General features: G+C 44.6%; 1 protein-coding gene across 2 annotated transcripts in view; it reads right to left on the reverse strand.

Moving 5' to 3' along the window:
- The window catches only part of LCP2 (lymphocyte cytosolic protein 2), a 398,083-nt gene that overhangs the window by 12,953 nt on the left and 370,054 nt on the right, over positions 1–15,076 (reverse strand). For both annotated transcript variants that reach the window (XM_077473572.1, XM_077473571.1), the window contains 2 exons: positions 5,589–5,666; positions 142–291 (listed from right to left, as the gene is read on the reverse strand). In XM_077473572.1, coding sequence (XP_077329698.1) covers positions 142–291; positions 5,589–5,666 — 228 coding nt within the window. The remainder of the gene's footprint in view (positions 1–141; positions 292–5,588; positions 5,667–15,076) is intronic.

Raw genomic sequence — 15,076 nt, forward strand, 5'->3', positions numbered from 1 at the left:
TGTCTTTCTTCAGAACAGATGATTTCTAACCCAACTTGGCATAATTGATGATGGAAGATTCATGCAATGATTAACATTTTTCTTACATTTTGGAAAAATATTTTTTTGTACATATTACATAGTAATCAAAGCATACTATACCTCATGTGCTCCTGATCCTAGAAGGTATACATTGCTTTCTTGATTGTAGCGAATTCGTACATTGTAGACTTTATTTTTATACAACACCATAAGAACATATGGCTGTGAAACTGATGATTGTGAGCAGTTTCTTACCAGAAATGTACCATCCTATGAGCAATACAAAGGTAAATACGGTAAATTTTTCAATGCTTCAAAACCTTTGTGGTCTTTTTAAATCATTCCTCTACCTGTAAAGATTTTTTTTCTAGCAACTCTTTCGATATTTTCCTCACAGGCGCTAATAAAGGAGTGTATGGGCTAAGAAAATACCAAGAAAGTGTACATAGTTACATAGTTGGTGAGGATGAATAAAGACTGGTACCACGTTAGCTTTCCGTCAGTCCACTGGTACCATTCCAGTTAGTAGGATGTCCTTAAAGATAAGGAATAATGGTCTAGCTATGACCTGGCTAAGTTTCATAGTTGGTAAGGTTGAATAAACATTCCAGTCAATCTAGTTCAACCTGTGTGGATGTGTGTTTATTTATGTCTCTACCGCTTCCCATAGCCCTGTATATTGTGTTCAATAAGATACCCATCTACAGTGGTGTGAAAAAGTGTTTGCCCCCTTCCTCATTTCCTGTTCCTTTGCATGTTTGTCACACTTAAGTGTTTCGGAACATCAAATCAATTTAAACAATAGTCAAGGACAACACAAGTAAACACAAATGCAATTTGTAAATGAAGGTGTTTATTATTAAAGGTGAAAAAAAATCCAAACCATCATGGCCCTGTGTGAAAAAGTGATTGCCCCCCTTGTTAAAACATACTATAACTGTGGTTGTCCACACCTGAGTTCAATTTCTCTAGCCACACCCAGGCCTGATTATTGCCACACCTGTTCACAATCAAGGCATCACTTAAATAGGAGCTGCTTGACACAGTAAGGTCCACCAGAAGATCCTCAAAAGCTACACATCATGCCGAGACCCAAAGAAATTCAGGAACAATTGAGAAAGAAAGTAATTGAGATCTATCAGTCTGGAAAGGGTTATAAAGCCATTTCCAAAGCTTTGGGAATCCAGTGAACCACAGTGAGAGCCATTATCCACAAATGGCGAAGACCAAAATTACCCCAAGAGCGCAGCGACGACTCATCCAAGAGGTCACAAAAGACCCCACAACAACGTCCAAGGAACTGCAGGCCTCACTTGCCTCAGATAAGGTCAGCGTTCATGCCTCCACCATCAGGAAAAGACTGGGCAAAAATGGCCTGCATGGCAGAGTTCCAAGGAGAAAACCACTGCTGAGCAAAAAGAACATCAAAGCTCGTCTCAATTTCTCCACAACACATCTTGATGATCCCCAAGACTTTTGGGACAACATTCTGTGGACCGATGAGACAAAAGTGGAACTCTTTGGAAGGTGTGTGTCCAAGTATATCTGGCGTGGAAGGAACACTGCATTTCAGAAAAAGAACATTATACCAACAGTAAAATATGGTGGTGGTAGTGTGATGGTCTAGGGCTGTTTTGCTGCTTCAGGACCTGGAAGACTTGCCGTGATAAAAGGAACTATGAATTCTGCTGTCTACCAAGAGATCCTGAAGGAGAATGTCCGACCATCTGTTCGTGTACTCAAGCTGAAACGAACTTGGGTTCTGCAGCAGGACAATGATCCTAAACACACCAGCAAGTCCACCACCGAATGGCTGAAGAAAAACAAAATGAAGACTTTGGAGTGGCCTAGCCAAAGTCCTGACCTGAATCCTATTGAGATGTTGTGGTATGACCTTAAAAAGGCCGTTCATGCTCGAAAACCCTCTAATGTAACTGAATTAGGACAATTCTGCAAAGATGAGTGGGCCAAAATTCCTCCAGGACGCTGTAAAAGCCTCATTGCACGTTATCGCAAACGCTTGGTTGCAGTTGTTGCTGCTAAGGGTGGCCCAACCAGTTATTAGGTTTAGGGGGCAATCACTTTTTCACACAGGGCCATGATGGTTTGGATTTTTTTTCACCTTTAATAATAAATACCTTCATTTACAAATTGCATTTTGTGTTTACTTGTGTTGTCCTTGACTATTGTTTAAATTGGTTTGATGTTCCGAAACACTTAAGTGTGACAAACATGCAAAGGAACAGGAAATGAGGAAGGGGGCAAACACTTTTTCACACCACTGTAAATGTTTTCTGAAATTAGTGGCACTTCCCACTTCCCGCTGAAACTACTGATTTGTGGAAGGGTGTTCCACACCCTTACTACTCTAACAGTAAAGAATGCCCTAGACCATTTAAGGTTAAACTGCTTCTCCTTTTTTTAGTATGCTGTAACACATTTAAGTGTTTTAGGATTGGTAGAGCAGCGCATGCATATTTTATTTCTATGAATTGGTTGAACACAATTTTGTACATGCAGCAACCCACCGATTTACTATAAATAGTTGTATTTTGATTTTATTTTATTTTTCTGTGCTAATTGACATAATCTGAGCACATTTGGTAGCGAAGGAGTTACTCACATACAACCATACAATTTTTATTGTGTTTTCTCCAAACTATCTATTGAAAATCTACACAGGGAAGTGAAACAACTAAAGCATAGTGCTTCTTCAGCATCCCCTACCATGAATGTGAACTTTGTTGCATGAGCAAACAAAGAATGTTGGGACCTCTTCCGCCCTTGGCAAGGCCAAAACATGGTCACAGATGAAACTGCTTTGAACCCTGTTGACACACATTTAAAAGTAGCTATTTTCTTTCAGTTTACTTCCATTTGGATCATGTTGAATGAATAATGACTAATCAGTACAACAGGGTGAGCCTCAATAAATTGTGAATGCTTGTGGATCCTACTGCAACAAAGATCAAGATATTATGGGAAGTGCCAGCATCTTTAAAGTGACACTAAACTCTTAAGTCAAATGTACCTTCAGCACCAAATTTCTGAATTCCTGCTCTGATCCAACTTCCTGTTAAGCCTTGTACACACGGTCGGAGAATCCGTCGGAATGTGTCCTATCGGACCGTGTCATCGGATAATCCGACTGTGTGTGGTATGCATCGGACTGATTCCGTCCGAATCTCCGTCCGACCCAATTTTCCAACATGTTGGAAATATTTCCCGACCAACTGGGCCGGACGGACCTAATCCGATCATGTGTAGAGCATTTTCATCGGACCAAGTGCCACGCATGCTCAGATCAAATTCCTACATCAAAGCTATTGGCTACTAGCCTGAATGTAGTACCATCGTAACGAAATTACGTCATCACGTTCTGAAAGATCGGATTTTTCGCCAACTTGGCCCAACCGTGTGTATGCAACAGTTTCGGACACAATCCGTCGGACTAAATCCGACGGGCAAAATCCGACGGATTTGGTTGGCAGAATCTCCGACCGCGTGTACAGGGGCTTAGAGGGTGGTTTATGTGGCTACATGGTCCTTTGTATGTAGGAACATAGCCACACCTCTTGCTTGCTCTCGAGATGGACAAGGAACTATGATATTTGTAATGTGTATAGCAGAGTGTACATGGCCACAACTATTTCACAATAATTTAAAAATAGATTATAGGGCCATTAAATGGTGGATGTGGATGGATTATTTTTGTAAAATAAGGTTATCATTTAGTATCACTTTAATAACATTATATGATGGATATATTGGCATTGATTTGTTAAAGCTGAATTCCAGGTATGAATATAATAGCATAGTCACACCGGACCAATTAAAACATCTTGTATTCATTAACCACTTCCCGACTGGCGCACGCCGATGTACATCGGCAGAATGGCACAGGCAGGCATATTGGCATACAGTATGTCCATTTCTATATGTCGCCCTGTAATCGCGTGCGCGCCGCTGGTGGCACGCCCGGGTGCCGGTCAGGACCCCCATGAGTCCGGTCGCGGGTCCTACGGACTCGATCACCACGGGGATACCCGCGATCGTCTCACGGGAGGCTGAATGGGGAGATGCTGTTGTAAACAGCATCTCCCCGTTCTGCCTAGCAACAAGTGACACTGATCTCTGCTCCATGTGATTGTAACAGAGATTAGTGTTCACTAACACAAAGTCCAGCCCCCCACAGTTAGTAACACGCCCCTAGGAACACTTAACACCTAAACTGCTACCCCCTGGTTAACCCCTTTCAGTGCCAGTGTCATTTACACAGGAATCAGTGCATTTGTATAGCTCCGATTGCTGTATAAATGACAATGGTCCCAAAAAAGTGTCAAAAATGTCCGATGTGTCTGCTATAATGTCGCAGTCACAATAAAAATCGATGATCGCCGCCATTACTAGTAAAAAAAAAATGATTAATAAAAATGCCATAAAACTATCCCCTATATTATAAACGCTATAACTTTTGCGCAAACCAATCAATCGCTTATTGCGATTTTTATTTTTTTTTACCAAAAATATGTAGAAGAATACGTATCGGCCCAAACTGAGGGAAAAAAACGTTTTTTTTATTTATTTTTGGGGGATATTTATTATAACAAAAAGTAAAAAATAATGTGTTTTTTTCAAAATTGTTGCTCTATTTTTGTTTATAGCGCAAAAAATAAAAACCACAGGGGGGATCAAATACCACCAAAAGAAAGCTCTATTTGTGGGAGAAAAAGGACGTCAATTTTGTTTGGGAGCCACGTCACCCGACCGCGCAATTGTCAGTTAAAGCGACGTGGTGCCGATTCGCAAAAAGTGGTCTGGTCTTAAGCCAGCAAAATGGTCCGGTCTGAAAGTGGTTAAGAGTGAGTTGCCCCCTGTGTTCAGTATGCAACCAAGCAGCCCCTCAAAGAGGAAGTATCTCTTTTTTCCCCTGCAAAGTAATAACATAATGGGCTAGTATGCATCGCATACTAGCCCATTATGTTGCACTTACCTGAAAATGAAACCCGTGATGTCCCCATATCCATCTTGATCACACTTCCTTGCGGGGCCGTGGACTCCAGCTCTGTGACTAGATGGAGTCATGTCATGTCAACCCTGTGCATGCGCACAGGAGCCGCCAGTCATGACACGGGGCCTTTAGAAACGTGCCCTTTCTTCAATGTGCATATATGGTAAATATCTGTTAAACCGTGCAGGTAAGCCATATATAGCCATACTTGGAAGTTAGCTTTAAAGCAAATGGGCTGATCACATTGCAAGAGATTTTTCACTTCTTAAAGGAATTTTCTTTCTTCGCTTCTTAAATGAAGCACTACTGCTTTCCATCATCCAATCATGTGTGAGCAAATATACTTTTTTTATGGTTTCTTGCATGCGATTGGATATTCAAAGTGAATTTTTACTGCATTCACTAAGCCAAGGGAAAATTGCCATTGCAGAGTGACAATACCCTTGCAAAAGAAACCTGCCTATTTGCCTTTACTAAGTCAACACTAATGTGGTAATTGCCTGTTTATCAATATTTTTCTATTGCTAATACTTTAAAAATTTAAAAACACAGTTACCTGATTTATTAATCTGAGAGCCTTTTCTGCATCCTTTCTTGACATATTGCCCAAATACCATTGTTCTAAAGAGAGATCCTAAAATTTGAAGTGCATGGATTAATACACATTAATAAATAATGCTAAATGAATGATTTATTAATAACCTCCTGAAGATTGCCTCCACCAAAAAAATCATTCCCACTATCTTGAAAAATCACATTAGCATCAATTGATAAAAATTGTAGTTATTCTTTCTTCAAATTGTTGGGATTGTTTCATGGCAACAATGAAACTGAAGGCCACTTGCCCTTAACATGGGGAGGGTGCTTTGGGGTCCCTCCTAAAGCACCTTGTCCCCATGTTGATGGAGACAAGGGCCTAGTCCCCACAACCCTGGCCATTGGTTGTGGGGGTCTGCGGGCAGGGCATTTATCAGAATCTGGAAGCCCCTTTAACAAGGGGGCTTCCAGATTCCCCCACCATGTGAATGGGTATGGGGTACATAACCACAATAATAGGATTTTTATAACAGCTTACCTGTAAAATCTGTTTCTTCGAGTACATCGCGGGACACAGAGCCACAGTACTTACTGAATGGGTTATATAGGCACCTATAGATAATGGACACTGGCACACCTTAGACAGGAAGTTTAGCTCCCTATATAACCCCTCCCCTTACTGGGAGTACCTCAGTTTTGTAACAAAGCAATATACGTGTATTAGAAGAGGGGAGGGACCCCTGTGTCCCATGATGTACTCGAAGAAAAGGATTTTACAGGTAAGCTGTTATAAAAATCCTATTTTCTTTTTCATACATCACAGGACACAGAGCCACAGTATTTAGTGGATGGGATGTGCCAGAGCAATGCTATCTGAGGGGAGGGAGACACAAACAAAAGTAGGGTGCAATCAGACCTGAGAACCTATACTGCTGCCTGCAGCACACTGCGCCCAAAGGTGATATCCTCATGCCTTCTCACATCCACCAGAATCTGGTAAATGTATGGACTGAAGACCAAGTTGTGGCCTTGCAGATTTGAGCCATGGAGGCCTGGTGATGCACTGCCCATGAAGCACTAACAGCCCTGGTGGAGTACGCTTTGATTTGAAAAGGTGGAACTTTCTTCTTCAAACCATAAGTTTGAATAATTACTTGCCGAATCCACTTAGGAATAGTAGATTTCAACACTGCTTGTCATTTTCTAGGACCTTCGGGCAACACAAACAAAACATCAGTTTTATGAATCCTGAGCAGTCGCCTCCAAATAGATTTTGACCGTTCTCACTACATCAAGAGAATGTAGTGACTTTTCTTCCATAGAAAAGGGTTCTGGAAAAAATTAAGGCAGAACAATATCCTGGTTTAGATGAAAACCTGAAACCACCTTCGGCAGAAAGCTAGGATGAGAAAGCAATACTACTCTATCCTTGTGAATGAATAAATATGACTCTTTCCAAGAAAGAGCTGCCAATTCTGATACCCTTTTTGCAGAGGAAATGGCTACCAGAAAAACTAGCTTTCTTGCCAAAAAGGGAATACGTTGTATTGGGTCAAAAGACTGTTCCCGTAATGCCGACAGAACTAAATTCAAGTCCCAAGGGTTCAGGGGTGCTCTAACCGGTGGATTAAGCCGTGGTACCCCCTTTATAAAGCTTCTGACCAAAGAATGCGAAGCAAGCAGACGTTAAAACAATACCGATAAGGCCGAGACCTGGCCCTTGATAGTACTCAAGACCAGCTTCATCTCTAACCCCATTTGCAAGGATTCTACCTATGACATACTTTCTGGGATGCCAACTCCTGGATTCACACCAGGAAACATATGCCTTCCAGACTCTATAACAAATGATATAGCCAAACCATTACATTTAGCGTTTGTAAGGTAGGATATTTGTCAGGGGCATCAGCCTCCAGGCAGTCGGGACGGCTTCCACCATCAGGTTCAAGAGGTAAATCTCAGAGTCAACCCTAGGGACAAAATAAGTCCTGGGGGAGGAAACCTACAAGACAGAATGCTAAAGTCTCTTTATGAAGGGGTGCCCCCGCTCGTTCGAATGGGGGGAACACTGCTACAGTTCTCAAAGGTCTGGCAGGAGGATATTCAGGACAGATGGGTGGTCTCCACAATAACTCTAGGTTACAAACTAGAGTCCTGAGAATTCCCATCTCCTCGTTTCCTCAGATCAAATGTTCCCAAAGACCCAGAGAAAAAGAAGGCTGTCCTTCAAGCGCTGGAGCAACTTTTGTCACAAAAAGTAATCATGGTTCCCATGGAAGAGCAGGGGTTGGGGTTTTATTCAAACCTGTTCACGGTGCCAAAACCAAATGGAGATGTCAGACCCATTCTAGATCTCAAAGATCTAAACCCGTTCCTAAAAATTCTTTTTGCATGGAATCAATCCAATCAGTAGTCTCCATCCTACAAAGAGGAGAACATCTGGCATCAATCGACATCAAGGATGCATACCTGCATGTACCTATTTTCCCCGCTCATCAGAAATATCTGCATTTCAAAGTGGAAAATTTTTATTTTCAGTTTGTAGCTCTACCTTTCGGTCTAGCTACTGCACCTTGGGTGTTTACAAAGGTCCTGGCCCTCTGGCCAGATGAAGGGCCCAGGGTATAACAATTATAGCTCTTAATAGACCGGTCGGTAGCCCACTTAGACCAAAGCTTGGTCACCACAGTCAACTACCTGGAATACCTAGGTTGGGTCCTCAACCTAGAGAAGTCTTCTTTAAAACCAGTAACAAGACTAGAGTACTTCGGTCTGGTTATACATACAACCCAGAAGAGGGTGTTTTTACCCCAGGACAAAAATAAGCACCATAAATGAGCTGGTTCAGGCCGTCAGGGTGAAGAAGGGTCCTTCTATTCACCTTTGTATGAGGTTGTTGGGAAAGGTGGCTTCATTCGAAGTGGTTCCCTATGCTCAGTTTCATTCAAGACTGATGCAAAACAGTATCCTGTCTGCCTGGAACAAGAAAGTCCAGACGCTAGATTTTCCGATGTGTTTATTATCAATAGTGTGTCAGAGCCTCAATTGGTGGTTGATACCAGAGAATCTGCGGGAAGGGAAATCCTTCTTACCAGTTACCTGGAAAGTGGTAACAACAGATGTCAGCCTTTCGGGTTGGGGAGAAGTTCTGGAAGAGATGACTGTCCAAGGGAAATGGTCCAGAACCGATAGGACTTTACCCATCAACATTCTAGAGATTCGGGCAGCGTACCTAGCCCTAAAGGTCTGGACGTTCAAGTTGCAAGGTTGTCCTGTCAGGATTCAATCCGACAATGCCAAGGCAGTGGCTTATATCAATAACCTGGGCAGAAAATCATGCGCTGTGCATATTGGCAATCTTCATTCCAGGGGGTAGAGAACTGGCAGACGGACTACTTAAGTCACCAGCAGTTGTTCCCAGGGGAATGGACATTTTCCTGGCTATATGCCAAAAATGGGGGATTCTGGACATAGATCTGTTTGCGTCCAGGTTCAACAAAAAGATCGACAACATTGTGTCAAGAACAAGGGATACAGATGTGTTGGTGACCCTGTGGGATCTGTTCTCACTGATTTATGCATTCCCTCCTATTCTGCTGCTACCACAGCTTCTTCGCAGGATTAAGCAGGAAAAGAAGTCGGTGCTTCTGGTAGCCCCATCGTGGCCCAGAAGATCTTGGTATGCAGAAATAGTAAAGATGGCAGTAGGGCCCCCATGGACCCTAAGACCACGTCCAGACCTGCTATCGCAGGGACCAGTGTTCCATCCAACCTTACAAACGCTAAATGTAATGGTTTGGCTATTGAAACCCACATTCTGAAGAATCACAGACTTTCAGGCTCAGTAATATCTACCTTGATTAATGCAAGGAAGCCAGTTTCCAGAGTCATTTGTTATAGAGTCTGGAAGGCATATGTTTCCTGGTGTGAATCCAGGAGTTGGCATCCCAGAAAGTATGTCATAGGTAGAATCCTTGCAAATGGGGTTAGAGATCAAGCTGGCCTTGAGTACTATCAAGGACCAGGTCTCGGCCTTATCGGTATTGTTTCAACGTCTGCTTGCTTCTCATTCTTTGGTCAGAAGAATTGTTGCTCTACATAAAGATGGCCTAGGCTATAAGAAGATTGCCAAGATCCTGAAACTGAGCTGCAGCATGGTGGCCAAGACCATACAGCGGTTTAACAGGACAGGTCTTGTGGGTCAGGTGCATTATGGGGCGTTCCGTGGTGCTCGAACAGCCCATTAAGTTCAGTATTCGCCAAACGGGTGAACACCCGATGTTCGAGTCGAACTTACGTTTGATTCAAACATCGGGCTCATCCCTAGTTTAGAGGCACTTACAGTTCTTGCAGAGGAGGAAGATCAAAAACAGCAGTGTTTTTATTGTCAATATTGAATTTATTGTCAATATTGGCTTTATTGAAGCTTAGTCCATCTTTCTCAATACCGACTGAGCTTCATTAAAACGTTGACAATAAAAACACTGCTTTTTTTTGATCTTGCACTTCTGCAAGACTTACAGTATGAGTGCCTCTAAACCAGTTTTGGATTTATATCAGTTTATTTGTGGTGAGCACCTGGGCATTTACTTCAAGCATAGAATGCCGTAGATACCCTTGGAACAGTATATATATATATAATATATAAAAATAAAACACACATATTTACAAAATAAAACCCTAAAAAATATTTTGTATCAAAGTAATGAATCATTAAAGCAGAGCTCTGATCAAAAGGGAAAGCTCCAATTGTTTGCCTCCTCATCCCCTCTGCTGCCACATTTGGCACCTTTTGGGGGGAGCGGGTACCTGATTTTGACAGGTGCCCGCTCCCACTTCTGGCTGATCTTGCCGCGGCTCCTTCATTCTTCCCCTGCCGCCAGGCCATTCACAAAGCACAGCTCGCTTTGCACATCCGCAGTAGGAAACCAGCAGTGAAGCTGCAAGGCTTCACTGCTGGTTTGTTTCCCTTAGTGGAGATGGATGTGGCAGCGGCAGCACCCAACAGATTGAAAAACACAACTGGAAAGGACACGGCTGGATTCGTGGACTGGTAAATGTCCTAATATTAAAAGTCAGCAGCTACAGTATTTGTAGTAGCTGACTTAATTTTTTCTACAGGAGCCTGGAGCTCTGCTTTAATATGATGAAAAAAGTAAGGTTTTGCCTGCGCTGTGTGTAAGGTGCTCAGCAGTCAATAAGGGGTATTGAGATGGGCGAAGACTCAAATGTTCATCATCAGAGGCAGAGTCATGGGTGATCATATCCCCTAAGGAGCTGATTTCATACTTTTTACATCTGGGGATTATAGGTATTCATCTTGCAATGGGGAAAGGAGGGATTATCAGTATGGGAAGTGGGGAAGGTTATATATGGATGGTGACTAGGGATGAGCCGAACACCCCCCAGTTCGATTTGCACCAGAACTTTCGAACGGACCGAAAATTTGTACGAACCTTAGAACCCCATTGAAGTCTATGGGACTCGAACGTTCGAAATAAAAAGTGCTAATTTTAATGGCTAATATGCAAGATACTGTCCTAAAAAGGGTTTGTGGACCTGGCTCCTGCCCCAGGGGACATGGGTCAATGCCTAAAATGTTTTTAAAAATGGCCGTTTTGGCGGGAGCACTGATTTTAATGAGGATTAAAGTGAAAAAAAGTGAAATATGCCTTTAAATATCGTGCCTGGGGGGTGTCTATAGTATGCCTGTGAAGTGCCATGTGTTTCCCGTGTTTAGAACAGTCCCTGCACAAAATGACTTTTAACGGGAAAAAAAGTCATTTCAAACTGCTTGCGTTTTTAATGTAATATCTGGTTCCGGCAATATGGATGAAAATCATTGAGAAAAACGGCATGGGTAGCCCCCTGCCCATTATCAGCCCCTTTGGGTCTTGTACGGATATTAAGGGGAACCCCATACCCATATTAAAAAAAGGAAAGACGTGGTCCCCAGGCCCTATATACTCAGAACAGCAGTATACAGGCGGTGCAAACAAGACAGGGACTGTATAGATTTGTTCTGTTAAGTAGAATCTGTGTGTAATTTTGAACTGGTACATTTTTAAAGTGTAGCTCCAGTCAAAAAATCTATTTTTAAGCTTTTTGGAAAACATAGGGAAGGGTTATTACCCCTGTATAATTTGTTTTGCCGTCCGTCTTTTTTCATCTCACTTTCTGTTGTCTCCTTCCGTTTGCAAGTAGGAGGCATTTGTAAGTTGGATGTTTGAAAGTAGGGGCCTGCCCTATATGCTCTGCAGAAATTTGCGCCTAAGGTGTTGGTGTTGCTACAACACTGTAAGCCCTCAAAGTGACTCTTGGTAGGTGCTGGAAAGCCCTGCTGTGAACAATTATATCAAGAATTGTAATTACATGCCATTGTTGAACAGTGGTAGAAAAATTGGGCCTTTGGTGGTTGTGGTGCTGGTGCTGGTGCCACAACACTATAAGTCCTCACAGTTACTCTGGGTGGGCACAGGAACGGGCCCTGCTGTGAAATATTATATTAAGAATTGTAATTACATGCCCCTGTTAAACAGGGGCTGAAAAATTGGGCCTTAGGCACTGGTGCTGGTGCCACGACACTGCAACCTCTCCCATATACTCTAGTTGTAGTGCAGGAATGAGCCCTGCTGCAAAGCAGTGCATAAAAAATTGTAATTAAACGCCCCTGTTAAACAGGGGCAGAAAAATTGGGCTGGTGGCATCATCCAGAACCAAAAATGTCCTTCCAACATATCAGCGGAGGAGGAAGAGGATAGACAATCAACATAACAGGACAGTCACTCAGCATCAGCATAGGCAGTCTTGAAGGGATGTGATATTAAAAAAAAAATTATTCAGTTACATCAGCTTCAGGTGCTTGGTAGCTGTGGGTGATCCAAGACTGATTCATCTTGATGAAGGTCAGTCGATCAACTGAGTCGGTGGACAGGCGCACCCTGTGATCGGTAACAAAGCCACCAGCAGCACTGAAGGTGCGTTCCGAAAGAACGCTGGATGCAGGACCGGCCAGTAGCTCAATTGCATACTGTGCAAGCTCTGACAAGTGATCCTTTCTCAAGACACAGTAAGCCAGAGGATTTTCAGTGGGAAAGGTGTCCAAGTCTGACCTTGCCCCTAAGTATTCCTGCACCATGTAAATCAAACGATGGCGATGGTTGCTGGAACCGATCATACCTTGGGGCTGCGGACTAAAAAACTGTCTGAACGCATCGGTCAGACGGCCACCTTCTCCACCGCTCCTTCTAACTGATGCCTCAGCAACACGTTGTCCAGGACCAGGAGTTTGTAACCTCCCAGTCTCTGGGAACGCGTTGCACAGACCTTTCTGCAAGGCCTCCCGGAGATGTCTCATCCTCTGCTCCCTCTGCGACGGCAAGATAAGGTCGGCAACCTTACCCTTGTATCGTGGATCAAGGAGAGTGGCCAGCCAGTAATGGTCCCTCTCCTTGATCCGATGAATATGAGGATCCTTCCGCAGGCTTTGCAGGATCAGGGAGGCCATGCAGCGTAGGTTAGCTGAGGCATTCGGTCCGGAGTCCTCTGGGTCACTAAGGACAACATGATCCTCAGCTACCTCCTCGCAGCCACGTACAAGTCCACGGGTTTCTTGGGACTGTAAATCATCCCTACAAGACTGCTGCTGATGCTGAGTGCCAGCCTCCACCTCCATGCTGACACAATCATCCTCCTCCTCATCCTCTTCCTGTGTTATGGGTGGCACAGCAGGAACACTGTCTGGATAAAGGGGGCCTTAAGAGGCAAGGAAGTCCTCCTTTTCCTGCCTCTGTTCTGCCTCAAGTGCCCTGTCCATTATTCCATGCAGCGTATGCTCCAAGAGGTGGGCAAGAGGTACAGTGTCACTGATGCATGCACTGTCACTGCTCACCATCCTTGTGGCCTCCTCAAATGGTGACAGGACAGTGCATGCATCCCTGATCATGCCCCACTGTTGTGAGAAAAAAACCGAACTCCCCTGACCCTGTCCTGGTGCCGTAGTCGCACAGGTACTCATTTATGGCCCTCTGCTGCGTGTGCAGCCACTGCAGCATGGCCAACGTTGAGTTCCACCTGGTGGGCATGTCACATACAAGGCGGTTCTTGGGCAGGTTCAACTCCTTTTGGAGCTCAGCCAGCCGAGCACAGGCATTAAATGATAGGCAGAAATGCACACAGACTTTCCTGGCCTGCTTCAGGACATCTTGTAAGCCCGGGTACCTGCCCAAGAACCGCTGCACGACCAAGTTAAGGACGTGAGCCACACAGGGCACATGGGTCAGTTGTCCCTGTCGGAGGGCGGAGAGGAGGTTGGTGCCATTGTCGCAAACCACCATTCCTGGCTTAAGCTGGCATGGCGTCAACCACCTCTCGGCCTGCCCCTGCAGAGCTGACAAAATATCTGTCCCAGTGTGGCTCCTGTCCCCCAAACAAACCAGCGCAAGCATGGCATGGCATCGTTTTGCCTGCGTACTTGCATAGCCCCTGGAACGCCTACGGAGCACCGCTGGTTCTGAGGACAGAGCACTGGAAGAGGCCATGGAGGAAGAAGAAGAGGAGGGGGTGGAGGAGAGAGGTGTGTCACAACTAGTAGTAGCATTTTGGAGGCGTGGTGGCGGAACAACCTCCAACACTACTGCACCTTGTCCTGCATCCTTCCCAGCTGTCAGAAGAGTGACCCAATGGGCCGTGAAAGACAGGTAACGTCCCTGTCCATGCCTGCTGGACCATGAGTCAGCGGTAATATGCACCTAACCTCTGACCACCCTGTCCAGCGAGGCAAGGACATTGCCTTCCACATGCCAGGAGAGAGCCGTAATCGCCTTCCGTGAGAAAAAGTGGCGTTTGGGGACCTGCCACTGAGGAACCGCACATTGTACAAACTCACGGAAGGGGGCTGAGTCTACCAACTGAAAAGGCAGCAGTTGAAGTGCTAGCAATTTAGCCAAGCTAGCATTCAACTGCTGGGCATGTGGAATGCTGGGAGTGAACTTCTTTCGAAGGTCCAGCAGCTGGGGCAGGGAAATTTGCCTACTATAATCGGACATGGGCGTACTGCTAGCAGAGTGCCCAGAAGCACTTGGCTGTGACACACCTAATTCTACACCTTCATTTCTCTCAGAGCAGGTTTCAGAGAGGACTGAAGGTCTAGTGGGGTTGGAGATCCCAGCTGATGAGGAGCAAGGAGAGGTCCGCTTTGTTCTTTGGTGTGGGTCTTTGAGGTACGCTTGCCAACGAGCTGCATGGCAGGTCAACATATGCCTGGTCAAGCATGTGGTGCCCAAGCGGCTGATGTTTTGGCCATGCGAGATACGCTTGAGACATATGTTGCAAATAGCAGCGGTGCGATCTGATGCACTCATCTCAAAAAAGGCCCACACCAAAGAACTTTTAGAATAACGCGCAGAGGCAGCGCCCTGCACAGGAGGAGCTCTGCGGTGTGATTCAGTTGGTGTGCTGCCCCTAAGCTGGCCCCCGGAGGGCATCCTGCCTCATTGGACATGTGCC

The sequence above is a fragment of the Lithobates pipiens genome, unplaced genomic scaffold (assembly GCF_037356315.1).
Source record: "Lithobates pipiens isolate NorthernLeopardFrog02 unplaced genomic scaffold, aLitPip1_a1.2 Scaffold_8, whole genome shotgun sequence".
In the NCBI taxonomy this organism is placed as follows: Eukaryota; Metazoa; Chordata; class Amphibia; order Anura; family Ranidae; genus Lithobates; species Lithobates pipiens.